Below are 24,121 nucleotides of genomic sequence, written 5' to 3'. Positions count from 1 at the left end.
TAACTAGACGCAAGATACAGAAACCAAGCTGGGTGTGGTGGCTCATGCCTGAAATTCCAACACTTTGAGAGGCCAAGGTGGAAGGACTGCTTGAGGCTAGAAGTTGGAGACCAGCCTGGGCAACATAGAGAGGCCCTGTCTCTACAAAAAGTAAAAAATTAGCTGGGCATGGTGGTGCACACCTGTTATCCTAGCTACTCAGGAGGATGAGGTGGGAGGATCATTTGAGCCCAGAAGTTCAAGGCTGCAGTGAGCTAGGATCACACCACTGCACTCCAACCTGGGTGACAGAGCAAGACTCGTATCCCAAAAAAAAAGAATAGAAACCAATACTCGATTTTACATATGGGTTCCTCCTTCCTCTTCCATCATAGCTTTCCCAGTATGATGCCTTTAATTTTCTTAACCCTACTACAACCACCTCATGATGCACAGACCAGATTTTTCCTCCGCTGTTTCACCACTGGGACACATTGTCTTAGGTCTATACAACGTTGATCTAATCCCTGAAGATGAAGGGCTCACTTAAAAAAATTATCTATGTACTTAAAATGTATCTATGTCTGAGGCCTTTGTACAGTCATCCCTTGTTATCTGCCAGGGACTGGTTCTAGGACTTCCACCGATACTAAAATCACAGGTGCTCAAGTCCTTTAGATGAAATGGCCATAGTTATTTGCATATAATCTATTCACTTCTTCTGTATATTTAAAATCATTTCTAGATTACTTATAAGACCTAATAAAATGTAAATAGTATATAAATCATTGTTATACTATATTTTCATGTGTATTTTTTATTATTGTATTATAATTTTTGGACATTTTTAATCTGTGGTAGGTTGAATTTGCAGATATGGGACCATGAATATGGAGAATTGAGTGTTCTCCATTTTTTTATAAGCATAAAATTACACTCATTCCTAGACCTTCACCTCCTATACACTTCTGTGCTCAGGGCAGCTACATATTTATGAGGTAGAGCCTCCCATTCAATTTTGAGAATAGGGAATTCACTCCTGATATCAGAGGGAGAGATGAAGCTGACCTACGTGACACCTTAGCACAAAGAAAAATGCATCCTTTTCTATGGGCAGATGTAGCTTTGCACAACGGTGTGGCTTGGCAAGTGGAATTTTAGCAGAGTTGTAGTCCTGATTAACTCCCTTAGCCAGCCATCTTCGTCTAACAGCCAAACTGCATGATCATACAAGGTAGCCCTGAGACTGAGATCCATGAAGATTATTTCCTTAAGATTTTTTTTAGTAACTGACAAGGCAAGTATTCACAGTCACGTCATAGTTTGTATTACATATTTGCAAGATTTAACATCTGCTCCCAGTTTAATGAGTTCCATGAAAGTAGGGACTCCGTCTTTACTCACTCCATATGCCAGTGCCCACTATAGTCCCTGGCACACAATAAGCACTCATTACTCATTCAATTCTCTTAATAACTGTGGCTGCAATACTTTGGGAAGAGCAAAAAGATTACCTCATAACTCTTAGTTCATAATTCTCAGACATGACCACTGTCCAGAAGTTTATGGCAAACACAAGAACCCACATGTAGAGAAGAGTGAAGAAGACAGGCAGAGACTGCTAGCTAGAAATGTTACAAATTCTAGACCATGGCCTACCACTGCTTCTGGATCATGTCCTATTGAATAGAGTAGCCATATAAATGACAAAATCTGTGACTGCCCCTTAACTGATCGCTGATATTCGCACTTTATCAATGGCCTCCTCTTCCATCCAATACCATTCTTGTCTCTTTCTCCAATCCATTTTCTGTAACACAGCCAGTGTGAAAACTAACCTGATTGAAGTATGGTTTCAGTTCAAAACCTTTCAATCGTTGCTTACTGCTTAGGAGAAAAAGGTACAATGTTCTTATGACTTTTAAAGCCCTTTGTGATTTGGCCTTTACTTAGCTCTGCAAACTCACCTAGAGTCATTCCCTCTGCTTTCTATGCTCTAGCCATCTCCTTTCTATGCTCCTTTCACTTCCCTAAATACATAATGCTCATTGCTGCTCGAGGCCTTCAAACACTCTGTTTCCTCTGCCTAAAGTACTTGTTCTCCTCATGACAATCTTCACTTGCTTGACTCGTGCCTTCTATAGGTCTTAACTTGTATTGAGTTCTGAACACATACTGAAGGCATAAAGTGGGTCTCCCCACTTGCCCAGGAACTCTGCCTCCTCTGTCTTATTTTCCTCTGTAGTCCTGATCTCATTTTGTTCCACTGTATACATCTGTATGATCTGAGTAGCATCTATCCCTCTCACCACAGGCTGAAGGTCTATTTGGCTTAGCATTTATCCTCAGCATTACCCAGGGGTTTGACATATAGCACAGATCCTGATGTTTATTGAATAAATGAAGGGACAGTTTCTAGACAGAGACATTTTTGAAACAAAAGCTTTCACATATTTATTACTGAATCCACCCTACTAGCACAGAACATATAGAAAAAGAGAAAAATATATTCCCAGTAAAACATGTACAACTATCCAGAGAGTGGTGACATTTTCAGCTTGATATCGTAAGGTGATCGTGACCTTGATAGAGCATAAATATGTGTGCCATCTCAAGTGCGACTCCTTATAGACCCAGCTTGGTTCTTCTCCAGTGTCTCCTTTTGGAGTTGTACCTGATTTTATTACCAGGTTTCATCTGAATCCACTGGGGGATGGGACGATTTTGCTTTTGTTTCTTGGCCAGGAATCGCTTAATGGTGAAAGTCTTGTGAGAAGACATGGTGAGAAACAGAGTCAACCACACACCACTATGGCAGAGAAAGAGAGAGAGAGACGGAGACATTATTAACATAGAATAGGATAGGGTAACATGAAGAAATAACAAGACAAGAAAGAGGATCTTTGGTGTCACAGTGAGCGCTCACTGCCACTCAGGATCCCACAGGCAGCTCAGGAACAGCTCAGGAGCCAGCAGCAGTCTGAGGAGTCTGATGGCTGTTCTGGTGGATCAGCAGCAAAGGCAGGAGTCCCTTTGTTCCCCCTGTTCCTGACTTGATGCTACTCATTTCTCAGCAGCATACTTCTGCTTCTCTTGTTAAATGTCCATCAAGAGGAATGTTTTTCAACTTTTAAAAAAGTTACAAACAGGTAATACCAGTTCATCACAGAAAAATTAAAGCAACAGAACACTAAAAAAACTATTATCCCATCTAGCTAGAAAAAGCTCCAATATTAACAACTTAATATAATAAGAGCCTTCCAGTTAAGACAGATGTATATGCAGAATATTGTCTTTCTATAAACTGAGATATCGGAGATATTATTTTGAAACTACAACTTATCTAACTAATATGTGACCCTTTTTTGGCAACTCTTTCTCAATAACCCTTTACATTTGGAGGTCTTAAATCTTTTCCGGTGTTCTAGTATGGCAAATAGTACAGAATAGGAAAATATGGTTGAAAATAGAAATCTATAAAACAAGTAATTCATCCCCACAACACTTAAAACATGAATGTATACATTTAAAACATGCGATTCACTGTAAAACTACCTCATGGTACTTTCATGTTATTACTATTTTAAAAGCCATTGGCTGTGCATACTAATATTTTTATCTAATTATCAAAATTGACCACATTGCCATCTACTGAATTGCATGCTACCACTCCCTTTAAAGATCTTGGGCCCTCCATAATTAAGGAATATGAACCTGGGGCACAGAGACACAAGGAGTTATTTTTAATGATTCCAGTGCAAAATAATGTCTATATTCAGATTGTGAGAGTAATTAAATGACGGCAGTAAAGTCCTACTGCAAACAGTGTTGGAGATATACAAACTGTATGAATCTGTCATGATAAAGGCAGTTTTTTCTAACCCTAAGATAATGGGGATAGTGGTAGCGTGCAAAAAGTATGACTGGTTTCTGACTGTCTGAGTTCACACATAGTGTCTAACTCAGTCTTTTCAGATGTGGCCCAAGTTATTATCTTGACTTCTTTCTTATGGCTCACTGTTGTGAGATGTCTATTCTATGTCTAGCATCTCCCCGAACATACAGGCAGGAAGAAGAGAAAGAAAGAAAGAAAGGCAAAAGACTACACACTGTGAGGCTACTGGCTTTTAAGGAGCTTTACTACGTATCTCTCTCAATACCTTTGATTACACCTTGTTGGCAAGAACCGTGTTCCACTGCCATCCTTATCAGTAATGAAGGATGGGCACTATAGTTTTTTAGCTGAGTACATGGTGCCCCCAACCCCACACAAATCAGGTTCTGCTAAAGAAAAAGGAAGAAGAATGAATAGCAGAGTAGATAACTAGCAGTCTTTCCTATAACAATTTGGGAAAAGATAATTTAGGATACTTCTGTGAATTTCAGCTCTCAAAATAATCAAAAGAAAATAGAGGGAAATTTAAAAAAGAGAAAAAGGAAGTTCTCAATAGAAATACTTATTAGTCTAGGTATTGAAAAATGGGGTGGAAAAAAAAGCCCAAAGTGATGGGCAACCCATAAATATCATGGTAAGGAAATACTAGAAGAAATAAGAGTGCTAATTGTACTGTCTGCCCTTCAACCCTAATATCCAAACTTCAGACACTTCTGAGACAACTGCCCTAGTGGGGAGGCCAATGTCCCCAGATTTGTACACCTTCCCACTGGGAACTTCCAGGAGCAGGAGACTTTATGTGCAAGGAACAGATAAGTAGGTAAGTAAGTTGGGGTATAGGGTGGGGTGTGGTTGAGATACAAATGTTTCATGAAACATAAAACACTGGAAACTAAGCCATAAGTATCCTTGTAGAGTCTACAGGTTAAGAGAATAACAAATAGGCCTGAAAATGACAAATGGGTGATAAAGATAGGGAAGGCACACTACTATTTCTGTCCAATCCTTTTATTTTCTTCCCGTACATTAGCAGCAAAGAACCTTTAGCTACCAATCACAGTTCTTCCTAAATTTACCACATGCTGACTTTAGCTAGCTATCTAGCAGACCCTGTTCTACCCTTTGTATATGAATTCCCGCTACACAATCTCTATCAGTGACTACTTGGCTCTAACCACTTCAGAAGAAAAGCTTTCAAGAATGCAGGGAAAGAACTGGACTGGGTTGCCAACAAACCCAGGGTCTAACATCCTCTCCCTTGGGAACCCTGGTTGTACTGGTTAGGGTTCTTGAAGCCAATCTTGTGTGAAAGTCTTCTCTAAGAAAAATTTACTGTAGTAAGATAAAGAACTACAGTAGGACAAAGAGTTTACTGCACTATTCCAAGTACTAGTTTCCAGTGAACTGGATGATAGGGTGCTCACCTTTGGAGACACTTTGGGCTAGGAGCTCTGACCAGGTATTTCCTAACAGTTCAATGCCAGTGACATACAGCTCTTAGCTAGAACTAACTCTCATGGAAACTTTTAAAAAGAAACTCAAAGAGATATCTGATCTGCATTGGAGACAGTAAAAGAACTGAAAGAACTGGTTATAATACCAACTGAAATAAGCTTATAGCCAGTAAGTCAGTAGTCCTCATTCTAGTACAATAGTAATGGTTATGAAGGCAGTTTTACCTTAAAAGGAATGATTACACTTATTGCCCTACACATCTCGGGTGATTCAGAGGACCTGCAGGAGTTAAATTTTCTCAAGAAAATACTGAATCACATACCTCTGGCTATATGCCAAGTTATATAATTAGTCTAGAGGCTACAAATACAGTGTGATATAGATCCCAAGTACTGGAGATACGCACTTCATTCTAGAAAACTGAGAGATGGGGAATCATGGTACCAAGTTAAAAACTGGGCAAATTCTAGAACCTGGATAGCCTATGCAAAGGAGAAGTTTATTAAGTGATCATAAATGGAAAGCCTGCTGCAGGTGAAAGAAAGCACATGTGGAGATGGAGGCTCATGAGATTTATCAAATCTCTATCAGATGCAATCATACTCGGCCATTTAACTGGAGCTGCCAGGAAGATGATCTATCCCTAAACCCCAAGACATACATTTCCTGACCCTTGCTGTCCTAAGCATAATCTTCAGCCATATCTAGATGATTCTGAGAGTTCACAGGAATAGGCACTAGTGCTTGTAACATCAGGGTGCTCATAAGGGTCCCATTCTTTAACATCTACATCGAATATCAAAAATTGGACTCCAGATTTTGGCAAAAAGTATAGGCCCACTCCTCATTCTTCTACTTACTGGATATAGGGGTCATGGGCACACCAATGGCTGCCTGAGGAATACAGTAGTGGCAGCTATTTGGGCATAACTAGACAACTAGGGCCATTAAATGGTTCCTCAAAATTCTTATTAGGCTCAGAAACAGAATTTGTTATGTAATTTCCAAAGTTCAGTTGACTGGGCAACCTCAGCAATCAGTGATACAGCTATTATATATGACCAGCTATGCAAAAGTAATACCAAAGAAATGGTAGCCATAATAAATGTGGTCTAAAATCACATGTCTTTAGATCATATTCTAGCTAGGAAGAGAGGAGGAACATGTGCTACTATGTAAGGAAAATACCTATATCCCAGACAACAAAACACATGGGATGCAATAAGATATATCTATAAGGAAGTGGTTAAACTGAGTGGGCTTCATGGTGGTCCTGGCTCTCCACATCTTTTCATAAAGTAGGATTTTATAATAAGAAATGGAAATTTATATTAAGAAATTTTATACTTGTGAGAGCAATATTTTGATTTTTAAGAGATAAATTGTGTGAAAGTAATAATGGTGGTGTCATATTGGTTTAAAGGTCAATATGTTGTTTTAAACATAAGTTATCAACTAAGGGTTGGATGGAGGTTGGCCATAACTTGCCTTGTAACTTAAGAAGTGCCATGGCTAGAAAGCCTCTGTGTGATGTGAAAAGCACCCTCTGTTATTTGTAGCTCGGAACTGGGAGTTCCTGCATCTTGTGGCTTTCTGAATCGCTGCACCCAGACCCAGACGCACCTGCTGCCTGTTGACCACTTCCTCTTCCTTACCCAGCCCTAATCACTGTCTTTGTGCACGTGGTTACAGTGAGATACTAGATCCCCCATTCGACCACCTGCTGCCTATTGATCAACTCCTCTTCCTTGCGCTCCTGTTTTCCTTCCTCACTATATAAACCCCTAACTTTGCTTGGAGCAAGGACATGGATTTGAGGTTTGGCTCTGTTCTCTCTGGTTGACATCAACTGTAAAATAATAAAGCCTTCCCTGGCAACACTTGCTTCTTTTCGTGCGGCAAGCAATGGGACCTAGACTGAGACCCTAGTGTTTGATATCAGTATCATGAATCGTGAAGTGGATATTGTACTAGGCACACCTCTGCATTTTGTGAGGCTTTCTGAAGTTGTGGGAAGCACTTCTGGAACCCACTGTGTAAATATCAGAGCACTCTGGAGTGGTTAAAGGTTATATCAGTATTTAAGGTCATAAGGTTAAAGGTCATAAAATATTTTTAAATATGGAACTCTGGGAATCTTTTAACAAAAAAGGGTTTTTGTATCCAAACCATCTTGTGTGTCCCATGTCTGATTAAAGTTGTAGACTAACAAAAAGAACTTTTTGTTCCCAAAAATATAAACATCTATTGCTTTTTTTTTTTTTTTTGAGACGGAGTTTCACTCTTGTTGCCCAGGCTGGAGTGCAATGGCGCCGTCTTGGCTCACTGCGACTTCCGCCTCCCGGGTTCAAGCAATTCTCCTGCCTCACACACCCAAGTAGCTGGGATTACAGGCTTGAGCCACCATGCCCAGCCCATCTATTGCTTTTTAATGTTTTGAAAAACCACAGTACTTTGAAAAATACTGTGCCCTATTAATTTATTTTCCATTTCTAGTAACGGTGGCCTAGGTTATTTAGGTCAGTCCGACAGCTGAAAACAAAACAACTAGAAAACTGGGTAAAATATATTTCAAACAATCTTTTAAAAAGCCTCAAAGAGATTACAAAATAGTAAGGAATTATCAGGCCAGGAGTAAAGAGAAGCAAAGAATCAAGAGAAGTAAACAAGCCTGAAGCCACTTTTTCACTGAAAGCACTGCTAATCCCAGAACATTAGGACCTCCATTTTGACAGCCTTTCAGGGTACAGAGGAGATTGAAAACAAAACCCTGGGTTCATAAAAGTTAGGGAGTCTGTCAGGAGACCTTCTCCTACAACAATCTGGGATCCAAAATTTCAGAGTGAAGGTGAACAAGAATTGTAATAATCTGAATGTGATGAGACTCCTCTGAGTTGTCCAGGAAATATCAAACTTTGAACAGGTGGGCCCAAACTTGTAGTACCTGCAGGTACCCAACAAAAGCAAATACGTGTGATCTTTGGGGCAAAGTAGCTTAATTGTAGGCCAGACAATTATTTCCACAAAATGACATTTCAAGTGCAATGACTAGCAGAGGGTCAAACATATCCAGCATATAAGAAAATTGGAATCAATGATTAAAACAGACAATAGAAAGAGATCATTAGAAACTCTAGGTAGGACCCAGCATCTGTGTTTTAAAAGGCCATTCAGGTCATTCTGATACATGTTAAAGTTTGAGAATCATTGCTTTATATTTTATCATATAAATATGCATCCCATAAAAAATACATAAATGTAATAGATCAGAGAATGAACCCAAGAATTTGCATTTCTAACAGATTCCCAGATGAAGCTGATGCCAGACCAAACTTTGGGAACCACTGGTATGAAAAAAGGAATTTTAGTATACAGGTAAAGATAGTGGTCACCTGTGGGGAGGAGAAGGGCTGTTACTTAGAAGCAATATGCATATATTTCCTAGAATGCTGGTAATTTTCTACTTCTTAGCCTGGGTAGTAATTATACAGGTGTCATTGTTAAACTACACATTTACACTTTAGTGCCTATTTTAATGTATAATGAGATAACTGGTTTCCCTTTCCCATTCAATCATGTAGTTCAAATGTCATGGCGTAAATCCTGTCTACCATCATCCTGCCACCTTGATTTATAATCAGTGCCTAAAGTATAAAATGTAAAAGTTTGTCAAGTTCCAAGACATAACTCCTTTCACTTTAGTTTGAAATGTAATTAGTTCACAAAATTAAATAGTTTTGAAAATTAAGACGAGAAAAGTTTAAGTTTCTGAAAACCATATTTAAAGCATTGCTTAAAATTCAGATATACTATCTACAGCCTTCATCCCTAATTTACAAGTATCTACAAAACTAAAAATAAACTATCTTAAATTTTTAACAACGTGTCCACTTTTGAAAACTACACTTTAATTTTTTTCACAAGTTGAAAAAAAGAGGAAGAAAATCCTACCTTTTTCAAGTCAGAATTTCCTACTCCAAAGAGGCAAAGTTATGCTTGCTTCTCTCCAAATAAAATCTGAAAAGAAAATATCCAGTGTGTAAGAGCAACAGCAAGATCTTACTATTTTCAGTTAAACCTTACCTGTGGGTGAAAGTAGTGTTCATCAATTGGCCTGAAATTTGTGAAAACCTTAAGAGAAAATATAGGAAGTCTTTTTGCAGAAAGAGAGGCAATGACAAAAAAAAAATTGAAATATATAATATTAAACTGAGCAGTGCAGCCTGTGCTTGCTTTTGAATTCCCACTCACAAACCCTCGAACAACATTAATAAAATCTGGGATGTGTACACCTGTTTCTTGTGTTTATGAAAAATAGGCTCTTTTTGGGAATTAGATTCTTCCAAAAACTTCAAAAAACAGTAATATTTGCCATTTTTTGATTCATGGTATCAACATAGTTATTATACAAGCCCTCCTCACCTTTCGTTTGTGAGGAAACCATTATAACAGCTTTTTTATATACATTTCTTTCTCTCTTTTTGAGACAGGGTCTCATTCTGTTGTCCATGCTGGACAACAGTAGCATGATCCTAGCTCACTGCAGCTTCAAATGCCTGGCCTTGAGCCATCCTCCCACCTCAGTCTCCTGAGTAGCTGGGACTACAGGCATGTGCCAGCATGCCTGGCCTGTAACAGTTATTATAGTTACTGATTCTGGCAGCTAGTCAGTAGCTGCCTATGCCTGGTGATGTACTAGACAGGTATTTGAACAACCAAATAGTTCCCACAGCAAGGTCTGTGTGTAACGCCTCCCTGTGGCAAGCTACTGGCTGAGGCTATGACAAAAAAATATGCAGCTGGGTTTTGTTATGCCTGTAAACATCACAACACATCTGAAGTCCAGATACGTCTCCCCATTTATGTAGTAACACCTGGCCGGACCCTATTATACCTGTTGCTTTGCTCAGCCCCATTATACCTCTTGCTTGCAGAGAGCTGTATGCACACATCCCTTACAACGTCCTCTCCTTCCACTGTTGCAAAATGACTCTATGTTATGATGCCTAATCATTATCATATCAACTGCAGGCAATGTGGCAAGACAGTGATGATATGATGATAGCTTAGCAAGGATTGTTCATGGATACTGAATGTTAGATCCAGATGGTCAGACAAGTGAAAGGCAGTTTTTGCAACCATGTGAGTTAATACGCTGCAATTTCAAGATAATATACTTGAGGATAAAAGATGTTTGATAAGCTCGCTTCCTGAGCAGGTAAAACAGTGGGTTTTAGCAGCCTAAATACATCTCCTGGGAGGATTTGGGGAGACATGAAAAACCACACACACTGAACACTGCCAATTCAATGTCCTCTGTGTCCTTTACTCAAAATGTAACCTTCACCAAGCCTCAAACCCAGTGTTCTCCGGGATACGTCTATTTGGAAAGTAATAATCTTTTTTTTTTTTTTAAACAAAAGAATAACCATGGCCTCAGAATAGAGTTGATCTTAGGACAGCAGTGCTCCTCCTCCTCCTCATTGACAACAATACCTTAAACATGTAATTCGTTCTACAAAAGGACATCCTCACTCAATTATTTTGAGTAGAAAATTCTAAATTATCAAGACTTAGCTAAGCTTGTTACATTAAATGGTTGTTTACCTTGTCTTAAGGATAAAATGTGTTACAGTAAAGCACAAAGTATGGAGTATCTTTTCATTAATGTCTACAAATTGTACTGGATTATCAACACTCTCTACCTTTTGGACTATAAAGTTAACCTTAAGAAACCAACCTACAAAATTTCTGCATTGTATCTTTTAACACAATCTGAGTTTTCCTCCTTACTCCCAGGTCACCACTATACCCTCCCACCCCCCAGCTTTTTTTTTTTTTTTGTGCCTCTGTGAGAATATCAGACTCACACATATATAAGTGCCACTTAATAAGAGCTATATTGTATCATCTAGGTTACCCAGTAAGTATAGAGAGGATATTAGTGATTTCCCTTGGGCTAGGCTAAAATACTTCATCTCCTACATATATTTTGTTGTAATAATCAGTTGACTTGAAAATCAATCATCCTACTCCACCCTCGCCAAATGCTTTGAATATTCTTGTTGACTGTCCTGTCTTTCCTATGTATTCTCTTACAAGAACCAGTCTCAGGGTTTGTGAGATATTCTACTCATTTGTGAATCTACTTTGATTCACGTGAGTTGATCACATCCATGATGTCATCTTCAAAGCAAAGTTCTTTCTACTTTCCATTCATTGGTTTTATTCTCTGATGTATTAAACCACAATTACTTTTGCACCAACCTAATAGTTTGGATATTTGTCCCCGCCCAATTCTCATGCTGAATTGCAATCACCAGTGCTGAAGGTGGGGCCTGGTGGGAGGTGTCTGGGTTGTGGGAATGGATCCTTCGTGGCTTGGAGCTGCCGTCGTGACAGTGAGTTCTTGTGAGTCTGGTAATTTAAGTGTGTGGTACTTCCATTTCCCCAACTCTTTCTCTCACTCTTGCTTTTGCCATGTGACATGGCTGCTCCCATTTCACCTTCTGCCATAAGTAAAAGCTCCCTGAGGCCTCCTCAGAAGCAGAGCAGATGCTAGTGCTATGCTTCCTAGACAGTCTGTAGAACCACAAGCCAATTAAACCTCTTTTTATAAATTACCAAGTCTCAGGTATTTCCTTATAGCAATCTAAGAATGACCTAACACATTCTCAATCATTTGATAAAAATTTTCATCCTAAATTTCTTCTGTATGGCAAGTAGTTTCTGAGCAATCTTTAATTTTGAAACTGAAAGTACTCAAGTATTTTATATGCAGAGGTAGGGCTGTTCTTGCAAGTTTTTTTCTTTTCTTTTTTTAGCACTTCCACTGTTACTGAGTCATCTGCGTCACATGACATTTCCATCAAATGGGCACAACTGTCTGTATATTTCATGCTGTTTGTTGACTTATGAGCCCAGGGCATCACTGTACCACTTGCTAACTTATTTTCCTTAGCAAGTTCTCTTTCAGCTTTCTGTACCTCCTTGGTTGGCACATGGCCTAAAATCAAAGTGGTATTTAAAAGGCTTTTTTTCACATATACAACTCTCACTTTCTCTACATCATCCTGCAAGTTGAAATATTTTCTGTCTTCTGTATTTGCGACCACTGTCACAGTGGTTAAAAAGAACTCTGGAGAGCCGGGCACAGTGGCTCATGCCTGTAATCCCAGAATTTCGGGAGGTTGAGGCGGGCGGATCACCTGGTCTTGAGTTCAAGACCAGCCTGACCAACATGGTAAAACCCCATCACTACTAAAAATACAAGAATTAGCCAGGCGTGGTGGCAGGTGCCTGTAATCCCAGCTACTTGGGAGGCTGAGGCAGGAGAATTGCTTGAACCCAGGAGGCGGAGGTTGCAGTGAGCCAGGATCACGCCACTGCACTCTAGCCTGGGAGACAGAGTGAGACTCCTTCTCATTAAGGAAAAAAAAAAAAAAAAAAAGAACTGTGGAAACAAACTGCACAGGCTCAAGTCTCACTGCCACCACTTGCTATTAGTGTGACCTTGAAAACATTTCTTAGCCCTGTTGTTCCTTATTTTTCTAATCTGTAATATGTGGATAATAACATTCAACACCATAGGGTTGTTATGAAGCTTATATAGGTAGAGATTTAGTGTAGCAATGAGTATAAAACATTTAGGACAATGCTTGGCACATAAAAAACATAATACAGGTCTTAGCTGTTATTTTTATATCTACAGCTGTATAAAGCCTACAGTTGTTGAAATTATAAATGTTCCCAGTTTTAAGATTTCTGTGTTGATTCTATTGTACTAATGTCACTATCTTGACTATTTAATAGGAAGATATCACATACACAGACCATAAGATCCTCAAGAGGTTATATTTTTCTTGGATACTCAAGGATGCTCAAAAGAGTAATTGAGTACATGATAAAGCTTTCGTCATCACACCAGATACAGAGCATTTCCTGGAGGCTGCCTACCACATAACCATTAGTGATGATTGTAGGAGTCAGAAATACTCCTGGTTCCCACAATATCTGAAATAAAAAACACAATACCAGAGGTACTGCCCACGGCAACATAAACCAAATATGCCCCCAGGCAGCTGATAGCAAGATTATACATGCATGTGTACACACATGGGCTTATTCACCCAGAAATGGTCAATATTAATATTCGAAGATTACTGCTACACTCAGCCATTTTCCTTTGATGAGAGAGAATACAGATTTTTATTTTGAAAAAAATTTTGCTCAAAAATCTAGCAAAAGATTTTTGATGCTCAGTTGCTGGGGGAAAGTGTAAGTCTGGTGCTGGTTGAATGCTGACTACAGGTGTAGAAGGAATAGGTGTGGACCCAGCTCTTCAACGAGCATTCATTTAGGCAATCAGATAAATCTGATGCTGACAGACAAAAGAATGGCAGATGCTGAAATGATTTTGCTTATTCTCTATTTTAGGGAAGATTTCACAAGAACCCCCCTGCTTTAGTAAGAAACAGATGTTTCCCCCGTATGGTTTCTCACTATCTCAAGTGCCACTTTTGTCCATATTCAACATGCATAAATATTTCAGTAATTTGTCTTCTGCCCAGGATGTAGAAACCTAGAAAGAGCATCGCTCCTATGCCAACAACCAGAAAACTACGAAATAATTTTTCCTGAAACTCAGAGGACTGAGGTTAGGAAGACCAACTGGACTTCCCCCATATTAGAACTAAAAGTCATATCCTGGGAAATTCCTCAGATTCAGGCAAACTGGAACAACTGGTCACCCTACCTAAGGTCACAGACCAATAAAGTAGCTTGAAATCCAAGGAAAGACTGGCCTGGCAAAGGAGCAAAGGGACATGAGCACTGACGAAGAGACATCAAGTACCTCATACGCTGGTAAGAATTCAGCTAAAATTGTTAATGAATTGCTAAAGGTCAAGTGTGGACTAGCATGAGAGCATAAAACCCCTGTTAACTCTGATGGTAGTTTATTTTGCTGTGCAGAAGCTCTTTAGTTTAATTAGATCCCATTTGTCAATTTTGGCTTTACAGGTAACCTACAGAATGGGAGAAAATTTTTGCAATCTACTCATCTGACAAAGGGCTAATATCCAGAACCTACAAAGAACTCAGACAAATTTACAAGGAAAAAACAAACAACTCCATCAAAAAGTGGGCAAAGGATATGAACAGACACTTCTCAAAAGAAGATATTTATGCAGCCAACAGACACATGAAAAAATGCTCATCATCACTAGCCATCAGAGAAATGCAAATCAAAATCACAATGAGATACCATCTCACACCAGTTAGAATGGTGATCATTAAAGTCAGGAAACAACAGGTGCTGGAGAGGATGTGGAGAAATAGGAACACTTTTACACTGTTGGTGGGACTGTAAATAGTTCAACCATTGTGGAAGACAGTGTGGCGATTCCTCAAGGATCTAGAACTAGAAATACCATTTGACCCAGCCATCCCATTACTGGGTATACACCCAAAGGATTATAAATCATGCTGCTATAAAGACACATGCACACGTATGTTTATTGCGGCACTATTCACAATAGCAAAGACTTGGAACCAACCCAAATGTCCACCAATGACAGACTGGATTAAGAAAATGTGGCACATATACACCATGGAATACTATGCAGTCATAAAAAAGGATGAGTTCATGTCCTTTGTAGGGACATGGATGCAGCTGGAAACCATCATTCTGAGCAAACAATCACAAGAACAGAAAACCAAACACCACATGTTCTCACTTATAGGTGGGAATTGAACAATGAGAACACTTGGACACAGGAAGAGGAACATTACTGGCGCCTGTTGTGGGGTAGCGGGAGTGGGGAGGGATAGCATTAGGAGATATACCTAATGTAAATGATGAGTTAATGGGTGCAGCACACCAACATGGCACATGTACACATATGTAACAAATCTGCACGTTGTGCACATGTACCCTAGAACATAAAGTATAATAATTAAAACAAACAAACAAAACCAAACCCTGGAAGCCTCAGACATAAAGACAGTTTGCTTCCACTTTCAGTCTCTCTTCCATCATCTCTACTGGGTACTGATGAAAAAGACTTGGCACAAGGCAGGAGACTAGAGAGAGCCTCCCTTGGTGATGCAGATCTGTTAGGGGAATGATATGGTTTGGCTTTGTGTCCCCACCCAAATCTCATCTCAAATTGTAATCCCCACCTGTCGAGGGAGGGACCTGGTGGGAGGTGATTGGATCATGTGGGCAGTTTCCCCAACGCTGTTCTTGTGATAGTGAGGAGGATCTCATGAGATCTGATGGTTTAAAAGTGGCACTTTCCCCTTCACTCTCTCTCTTTCCTGCCACCACCTAAGATGTGCTTTGCTTCCCCTTTGCCTTCTGCCAGATTGTTAAGTTTCCTGAGGCCTCCCCAGCCATGTGGAACTGTGAGTCAATTAAACCTATTTCCTTTATAAATTACCCAATCTCGGGTAGTTCTTTATAGCAGTGTGAAATCAGACTGATACAGGGAAGTAAGCTCTTACTGTGGAAAAGGCAAAAATTCTGCCCAGACCATTCCTTACCCAAGACTGAGGTTGGACCAGGATGACCAATAGTCTTCTGGCCTCCTCTACCAAGATAGCAAGCACCAAGTAACAAGCAGGGTGAAAGGCAAAAGCATGGAGAGAGACTCCTGTGTGGTACAGGCTCAATGTGAAGTCTGGAAGCTAAGAATGAAATAGGATATTGAGAAAATCCCTCTAGCACGCTACCCTAAGCATAAGGTAATAGAGGAAATCGAACCTGCTGGTGTACTGAAGATGGACCAATAAAACCCAAACCCGGCTTAACTACTGAGTAGACTGATTCAAGACCCCACATTACTGACCTAGCAGAAAAAGCATGCTTATTTTGGGGCACAGATTATCTCAACCCCCCACTGTCCTACACAAGATGCTCGACATTTGATAAAATATTATGAGCATGAAAAAGAAAAAAACAATTCATTGTGAAGAGGGAAAGTAATCAACAGAACCACACTCACAGATAACCTAAGTGTTAGAACTAAGAGAGAGGGAACTTAAAATAAATTTGATTAATATATTAATCATATATATTGAAGGTTCTAGTGGAAAAAAATAGACAGGAACATGAATGACCAGAGGGGAATTTCAGCATATAAAAATTTGTATACATTAAATGAAAATGCTTGAAACAGAAAACATGGTAACAGAGATAAAGTAGTTTAAAGCAGTGGTGTACAACCAGGGGCAATTCTGCCTTTCAGGAGACATTTGGCAATGTCTGGAGATGTTTTCGGCTGTCACCACTGGAGGAGTGCTGCTACCTCTAGTGGGTGGAGGCCAGGGATGCTGCCGAACATCCTACAATGCACAGGTGAGTTCCATATGACAAAGAATTATCCAGCTCAAAATGTCAGTATTGCCCAAACTACTTTAGCCTGACTGATTAAAAAAAAAAGAGAGAGAAGACACAAATTACCAACATCTGCAATGATAAAGGGGATAATGCTACAGGTCTCAGGACATTAAACAGATAGAATAATATCACAAATTATTGTATGCCCATAAAGTCAACTTAGTCATCAAAGTCTTGTAAGGAAATGGACAAATTTCTTACGAGATGGGTACTACCAAAGCTCATGTAAGTGCATAACCTAAGTAGTTCTATGTCTATTAAAGATGTTGAATTGTGTAGTTAAAAATCTTGTAACAAAACTACAGGCCCAAGTGGCTTCACTACCAAAAGCCAGAGATCAGGACAAGACCAAGCCTTTCTCAGTGCCAGGAGGAATGCTTAAGCTTCAACTTCCAGTTCCCACCTCTGTCATGCTTCCAGGGATTCCCACATATTTTGCATTCTGTGGTGTACACACCTCAATCCTATCTCAGAGTGCTGACCCGATCATGGTTGATCATGGTTGAAAGGTGCTGTTGCAGATCTGATTGACCTTTGCATGTTGGGTGAAAGAGAAGCCTCAGAAAGGCAGTAATTTGAGCCAGTGGTAGACATTCTTTCCCAACTCAACTTGCCAAGGCTTTTTCGCTTAAACCTTTCTTAATTTCTTAAGAAATTACATGGCTGTATGATGATAGATCCTCCCACCCTGATGGGGCAATCTCATTTCAGTCACCTGCAGGTGTCTACTGGGGTGGAGATCCAGCTTCTAAGCCTTTGTCAAATACTGTGGCTCCTGAGGCAAAGCAGTTCAGAAGCATAGCTGAGACTGAGCCTCATGATGAGATGGTAATATGGTTTGGCTGTGTCCTCACCCAAATCTCATCTTGAATTGTAACTCCCACAATTCCCATGTGTCATAGGAGGAACCCGGTGGGAGGTAATTGAATCATGAGGGCGGGTCTTTCCTGTGCTGTTCTTGTGATGGATAAGTCTCCTGAGCTCTGATGGCTTTAAAAATGGGAGTCTCCCTGCACAAGTTGTTTGCCCTTCTGTCACCCACGTAAGATGTTGCTCCTCCTTGCCTTCTGCCATGATTGTGAGGCCTCCCCAGCCATGTGGAACCGTAAGCCCAATAAACCTCTTTATTTTGTAAATTGCCCAGTCTAGGGTATGTCTTTATCAGCGGCGTGGAAGACTAATACAGATGGGTAAGCAGTGAATAGGCAAAACACACTCGTGGGTGAGGTAGCTCACAAACAGAGCCTTATCTTTCCAGAGGAAGACATAAACCACGTGTGTGGATCCATTTTGCGTTGCTGTAAAGGAATACCTGAGGCTGGGCAATTCATAACGAATTTTATTTGGCTTACAGTTTTGCAGGCGGTGCAAGCATGGCACCAGCATCTGCTAGGCTTCTGATGCTTTAACTCTTGGTAGAAGGCAGAGGAGGAGCAGGCATGTTGCATGGCGAGAGAGGGAGCAAGAGAGAGATGCCAGGTTCTTTTGAACAACCAGCACTCATGTGAACTAACAGCAAGAACTCTTTTCCTATTATTTTTCATGGAACTAGAGGCTCTAGGAGGACTGGGTTAGGACCTCATCCAGTACATACTGATGTAGAGCTAACATCTTCCTGCATCACACTGCTTTTGAGAGCCATTCAAAACACTAAAGAAAGGTTAAGATACGGGAGTCCACCCATTTTATATTCCATAACTAATGGAGACTGCTCAAGTGAAAGTTTAAATTTAGAGATCATTTTCTGTCCCTATCTATGCTTCAGACTAGAGCTTCGGCAATTTCTTCACTAAAGCTAAGTGGAGTGACTGACAAAAAGAAGTAAGGCCAAGGATGCTGCAATGCCAGAGTTTGTAACAATATAATTTGGAGTGAAAGTTGGTGACGTGACCACCCTCCTTGATGACGTCTTTCTTCCTTTCTCTATAATTTCTTTACAGTTTACTTATGCAAAACGAGACAAACAGCCAAAACAGTAGAGATAGGTCTGCCAACAACTGAATTGGTCTAATGCAACAGCTGGGGAAGTTTGAGCCTTTCTCTTAAAAGTGACTATAATTCTGCAGTCCTAGACCATCTGTAGTTAGGCTGTGGTTCTTTAACTGCCAAGGCCTTTGAGTTAAGCTAGGTTAGTAAGGTTGTTTGATATGGATCACATAGAATAAGAGTAGGTAGTGGTATTTTCTGGGAGATAATAAGGGTCAATGTGAGTTTTTTTTTGGGGGGGCGGGAAAGCAGTTTTTCTGAACATTATAAGAAGTTTCCAATATCTTAAAACTTTCATAATAGTGTTTTCCCAAAGAAATATTATGTGAGTCCCATATACTTACAATTTAAAATTTTCTAGGAGTCATGTTTAAAAATAAATAGGGACAGGTGAAATTAATTTGAATAATTTTATTTAATCTGACTTATTTAAAGTATCATTTAAGCATGTAATTAATATAAAGATGGATAAAATATTTTAAATTAAAAATGAGACTTTAGGCTGGGTGCAGTGGCTCACACCTGTAATCCTAACATTTTGGGAGGCGGGAGGATTGCTTCAGCTCAGGAGTTTGAGACCAGCCCGAGTATGTTTCTCATAGTGAGACCTCATCTCTACACAAAAACTAAAAACTAGCTGGGCATGGTGGTGCATGCCTGTGATCAGGAGGCTGAGGCAAGAGGATGCTTGAGCCCAGGAGGTCGAGGTTGTAATGAGTCATGATTAAGTCAATGCACTCCAGCTTGGGCAACAGAACAACACTCTTTCAAAAAAAAAAAAAAAAAAAAAAAAAAAAAAAAAAGGGTCAGGCCCAGTGGCTCACACCTGTAATCCCAGCGTTTTGGGAGGCCAAGGCAGGTGGATCACCTGAGGTCAGGAGTTCGAGACCAGCCTGGCCAACATGGTGAAACCCCATCTCTACTAAAAATACAAAATAATTAGCCGGCGTGGTGGCACATGCCTGTAGTCCCAGCTACTTGGGAGGCTGAGGCAGGAGGATCACTTGAACCCAGGAGGCAGAGGTTGCAGTGAGCCGAGGTTGGGCCACTGCACTCCAGTCTGGGCAACGGAGTAAGACTCTGTCTCCAAAAAAGAAAAAGAAAAATTGGCTGGGTGTGGTGGCTCATGCCTGCAATCCCAGCACTTTGGGAGGCTGAGGCAGGCGGATCACCTGAGGTCAGGAATTCGAGACCAGCCTGGCCAACCACAGCCAACATGGTGAAACCCCGTCTTTACTAAAAATACAAAAATTAGCCCGGTGTGGAGGTGGGCACCTGTAATCCCAGCTACTCGGGAGGCTGAGACGGGAGAATCACTTGATCCTGGGAGGCAGAGGTGGCAGTGAGCCAAGATTGCATCACTGCACTCCAGCGACAGAGGGATACTCCGTCTCAAAAAAAAAAAAAAAAAAAGGAAAACAAAAGAATTTAAAAGCTGGTATGCGTTTTACGTTTGTAGCACATCTTTTTTCAGACCAGCCACATTTCAAGTGCTGAACAGCTACATGTGGTTCAGTGAGTTTTGGTACTGGACGGCTCAGCTTTACAACCTCTCAGGTTTTCTCTAAGCAGTCTCTCAGGTTCCGAAATTGAGAAGGGGAGGAGGGTGGGCATTGGATCACAAAGGCTTTATGATTCCAACAACTCCTAGCTAGTTAACAGAATCATGCCACCTGTCTCTTGATGTCCTAGTGACTACTGACACGTCTACAGAAGAATCTCTTTTAACTGTATTTTTATAGTTGTATGGCAGCCTTTGAGAAAATGAGAATTAAGGCCAGGCCCAGTGCAAAATGAAAATGTGTGTGGGGGGCAGGGAGGGGAGACGGGTGCTGGTTTAAAAATTAAGAATTTCAAGATGGCCATAGCAGAGCACGAAAATAAGTACAGGGCCCTTCTAAGCCCCATGTGACTGCACGGGTCGGACCCCTTTGAAGCTAGTGGTGGTCAGGGTTTACGTCTCTGGATGAATCCAGATGTGTAAAAGGCAAGGAAATGGCGAGATTCCTTGGGCTATCTTCGAGAAACTGGGGACCTTAGAGGAGACTCCAAAATCTTACCTACTGGAATTAATGGAGGGAGAGAAAGTGTGTGCGGCTGTGAGAACGCCTTAGAAAGGGGCAGTGAGCAGATGAGGCAGGTAGGTAAGACACCTGGTTCTGCCGATTAAACCACGGATCAATCAGTGCCACGCACATTCTGGGTAATTCTAGGGACACCAGTTGGACAACACTGACATCGGAAAAGGTGGCAGGCCGGAACATGGATCCCTTTAAGGCTACTTTATTGTCGGTTTCCCTTTCTCCAAGCTAGAAACAGGCGGTGCCTGAGTGGCCTGTAGAAGCCAGTACTGTAGGCCAGGCGCGGTGGCTCACGCCTGTAATCCCAGCACTTTGGGAGGCCGAGGTGGGCGGATCACCCTGAGGTCGGAAGTTCAAGACCAGTCTAACCAATATGGCGAAACCCGTCTTTACTAAAAATACAAAATTCGCCGGGTGTGGTGACGCGCGCCTGTAACCCCAGCTATTCGGGAGGCTGAGGCGGGAGAATCGCTTGAATCCCGGAGGCGGAAGTTGCAGTGAGCCGAGATCACACCACTGCACTCCAGTCTGGGCAAAAGAGGGAGACGCTGTCTCAAAAAAACAACAAAAAAGCTACTACTATTGGAGTCGGCTTGAGCTGTGGCATTGTTTCCAGCCCGTGACCCTCACGCCGCCCTGTTCGCTGGGCGGACCGGGCCCAGGCGGCCGGTGAGGACAGACTTTTACTTACCGGCGCCTTGGCCACTGCTTCTTTCCCGCTCTCGGACGCGAATGCCGAACTGCACGGGCCTGGGGCGCGGGCGGAAAAGGCGGGTCCAACTCGAACCCGGTCCGTCGTCCTGACGCCCCCTAGCGGCAGCCACCTCGTCGCAGGGGCCTTGGTGTCTCTGAGTCTCCGAGACGCCTCTCCCCTAACTGGCGTTCGCAGGCCGTTGTCTCGCTGGGCGCAATTCAACCGCCGCGCGCGGACACTAGGAGGGCGGTTTCCCTGGTGACAGGCCCCGCCCTGGCCCCGCCCCGGCCCCGCCCCGGTCCGGGCGGTCCCGCCCCTCTGAGCTGTGGCCCGGGGGCCGTGGGTCCGACTCCGGCGTGTGATGTCACCAAGTTGGCTTTGGGGTCCCCCATTCTTCCTTAGTTCTCTATTTTACCTCAGCTCGTTGTGTAGCTGCTGCCTGGCCACGGCACTTAGCACACAGCGTGACTTAATACTGGATAAACGAGGAAAGGATTCGTACGCCCTGGCGGGGCCAGAGGCTGACTGCTTGGGTTCCCGCGGGCACACGAGCCAGGAACCGCCTAGGCCTCCAGGGGGCGCTCTCCCTCCCATCGCGCCACCGCCAGGCCATTGGAGACCAGGAGGACCACTCAGCTCCATCCCTGCCTCTCATCTGGTAATGTCTCACTCATCTCCCTGCCTGGAATCAATATTACCACTCCCATAACACAGATTTTTAAAATGCAACTAAATTTTAAATGAGTCACTTTATTTAAAAACAACATGAACTAAATGGGATTTCTGCTAATGCAAATATCTATACAGATTTAATGATTTTGGTGCTAATTAGATGAAAAGTCAACTCTCCTGTTACATATTAGAAATTTACCTCTTGTTACCTTTGCTGTAACTGCAATGGCAATTTCAACTGTTTCTACCAAATATATAGTTGGAAATACTGTGATTAGAAGTGTATCTTCCCAGCACTTTGGGAGGCCAGGGTGGGCGGTTTACTTCAGGTCAGGAGTTTGAGACCAGCCTGGCCAGCATGATGAAACCCTGTCTCTACAAAGATACAAAAATTAGCCGGGTGTGGTGGCGGGTGCCTGTAATCCCAGCTGCTCGGGAGGCTGAGGCATGAGAATTGCTTGAACCCTGCAGGCAGAGGTTGCAGTGAGCTGGGATCATGCCACTGTACTCCAGCCTGGGCAACAGAGTGAGACTCCATCTCAAAAAAAAAAAAAAGTGGATATGACAGTTCAAATTAGATCTAAAACCTTTCCTAATTACACCAGTTAAATCCTGAAATCACACAATAGTAGAACAGGTGTCTTACCTACCTGCATTATCCTGTAACTATTGACATGTTATTTTACATAATCATAAACTGATCACACATATCTTTAAATCTAATCATCGTAACTTCAAACACTGTATTTGAAGAAAATCAGTATATTTGTAAATCTGTCTTTAACTGATGCAGAGATGTAAATTTGAAACGTCTTGGTAAATTAGGTTAACACAATATAAATATTTTGACAAATTCATCATAATTGGTTCGTTTTAAGGAGATTGATTTTATTTTCTTGAAGTTTAAGGAGGACTTTGACATTTTAAATGTATCTAAAAGATAAGGCAATTTCCCATTTTTTAAAATTGATTGAAACAAAGCATTCCATAGTCATTTCAAATAGTGTACAAAGTATTTTAAAATGTTTTTCTGGCTGGGCGCAGTGGCTCACACCTGTAATCCCAGCACCTTGGGGGGCCGAGGCGGACAGATCATGAGGTCAGGAGATTGAGACTATCTCGGCCAACATGGTGAAACCCCGTTTCTACTAAAAATACAAAAATTAGTCAAACGTGGTGGCACGCGCCTGTAGTCCCAGGTACTCGGGAGGCTGAGGCAGGAAAACCACTCGTACCCGGGAGGCGGAGGTTGCAGTGAGTGGAGATCACGCCACTGCACTCCAGCCTAGTGACAGAGTGAGACTCTCTCCAAAAAAAAACAAAAAAAAAACTTTTTTCTTCAAAGACTTGATTTCCATATGCAGGATAAGACATTCAAACTCTTATTTGTTGTTAATGTAAGATTTAAAAATACTCAGGAGATTCTTTATAGTTTTTTTGTTTGTTTTTCTTTGAGAAGGAGTTTCTGTCGCCCAGGCTGGAGTGCAGTGGTGCGATCTCACTGCAACCTCTGCCTCCCAGGTTCAAGTAATTCTCATGCCTTAGCTTCCCAAGTAGCTGGGATTACAGGTGCATGCCAACATGCCTGGCTAATTTTTGTATTTTTAGTAGATAAGGGGTTTCACCACATTGGCCAGGTTGGTCTCAGACTCCCTACTTCTGGTGATCTACTTGCCTCAGCCTCCCAAAGTGTTGGGATTATGGGGTGAGCCACTATGCCGGTCCTGCTTTTAATTTTGTGAATGGACTTGATAACATTTCATTGTTCACTGATTAAATTCATTGTTGTGATGTTTTAAGCTTGGTGACTTAGCGTTGGTGAACAATGCAACCAGTTGCCAAAAGCTTGATACTTTTCTACCCAACTACAGCTGAGGCTCAAATAATGACATTGGGATATGATTTTAAAATTTATCATCATGAAATAATGTGTGTGTAAAATCTTAACACCCCATTGT

The 24,121-nt window shown here is 41.4% G+C and overlaps 2 protein-coding genes across 3 annotated transcripts in view; one reads left to right on the top strand and one right to left on the bottom strand.

Moving 5' to 3' along the window:
- Positions 1–2,405: 2,405 nt before the first annotated feature.
- Positions 2,406–21,735, bottom strand: RPL39L (ribosomal protein L39 like). Its single transcript, XM_050776516.1, has 3 exons — positions 21,489–21,735; positions 9,281–9,346; positions 2,406–2,788 (listed from the first exon to the last, which is right to left on the bottom strand). The coding sequence occupies exon 3, from the start codon at positions 2,758–2,760 to the stop codon at positions 2,605–2,607; it is 156 nt and encodes a 51-aa protein (XP_050632473.1). The 5' UTR covers positions 2,761–2,788; positions 9,281–9,346; positions 21,489–21,735; the 3' UTR covers positions 2,406–2,604.
- Positions 21,736–21,802: 67 nt separating this feature from the next.
- RTP1 (receptor transporter protein 1) overlaps positions 21,803–24,121 on the top strand; it is a 62,697-nt gene continuing 60,378 nt past the window's right edge. For both annotated transcript variants that reach the window (XM_050776507.1, XM_050776506.1), the window contains exon 1: positions 21,803–22,149. The gene's annotated coding sequence lies outside the window, so the exon portion shown is untranslated. The remainder of the gene's footprint in view (positions 22,150–24,121) is intronic.

The sequence above is a fragment of the Macaca thibetana genome, chromosome 2 (assembly GCF_024542745.1).
Source record: "Macaca thibetana thibetana isolate TM-01 chromosome 2, ASM2454274v1, whole genome shotgun sequence".
Classification (NCBI taxonomy): Eukaryota; Metazoa; Chordata; class Mammalia; order Primates; family Cercopithecidae; genus Macaca; species Macaca thibetana.
The sequence above is the reverse complement of the archived record's forward strand: the minus strand, read 5'-3'. Positions and strand labels throughout refer to the sequence as shown.

Coding starts and splice junctions, on each gene's coding strand:
- RPL39L (XM_050776516.1), bottom strand. CDS start 2,760: ATGTCTTCTCACAAGACTTTCACCATTAAGCGATTCCTGGCCAAGAAA.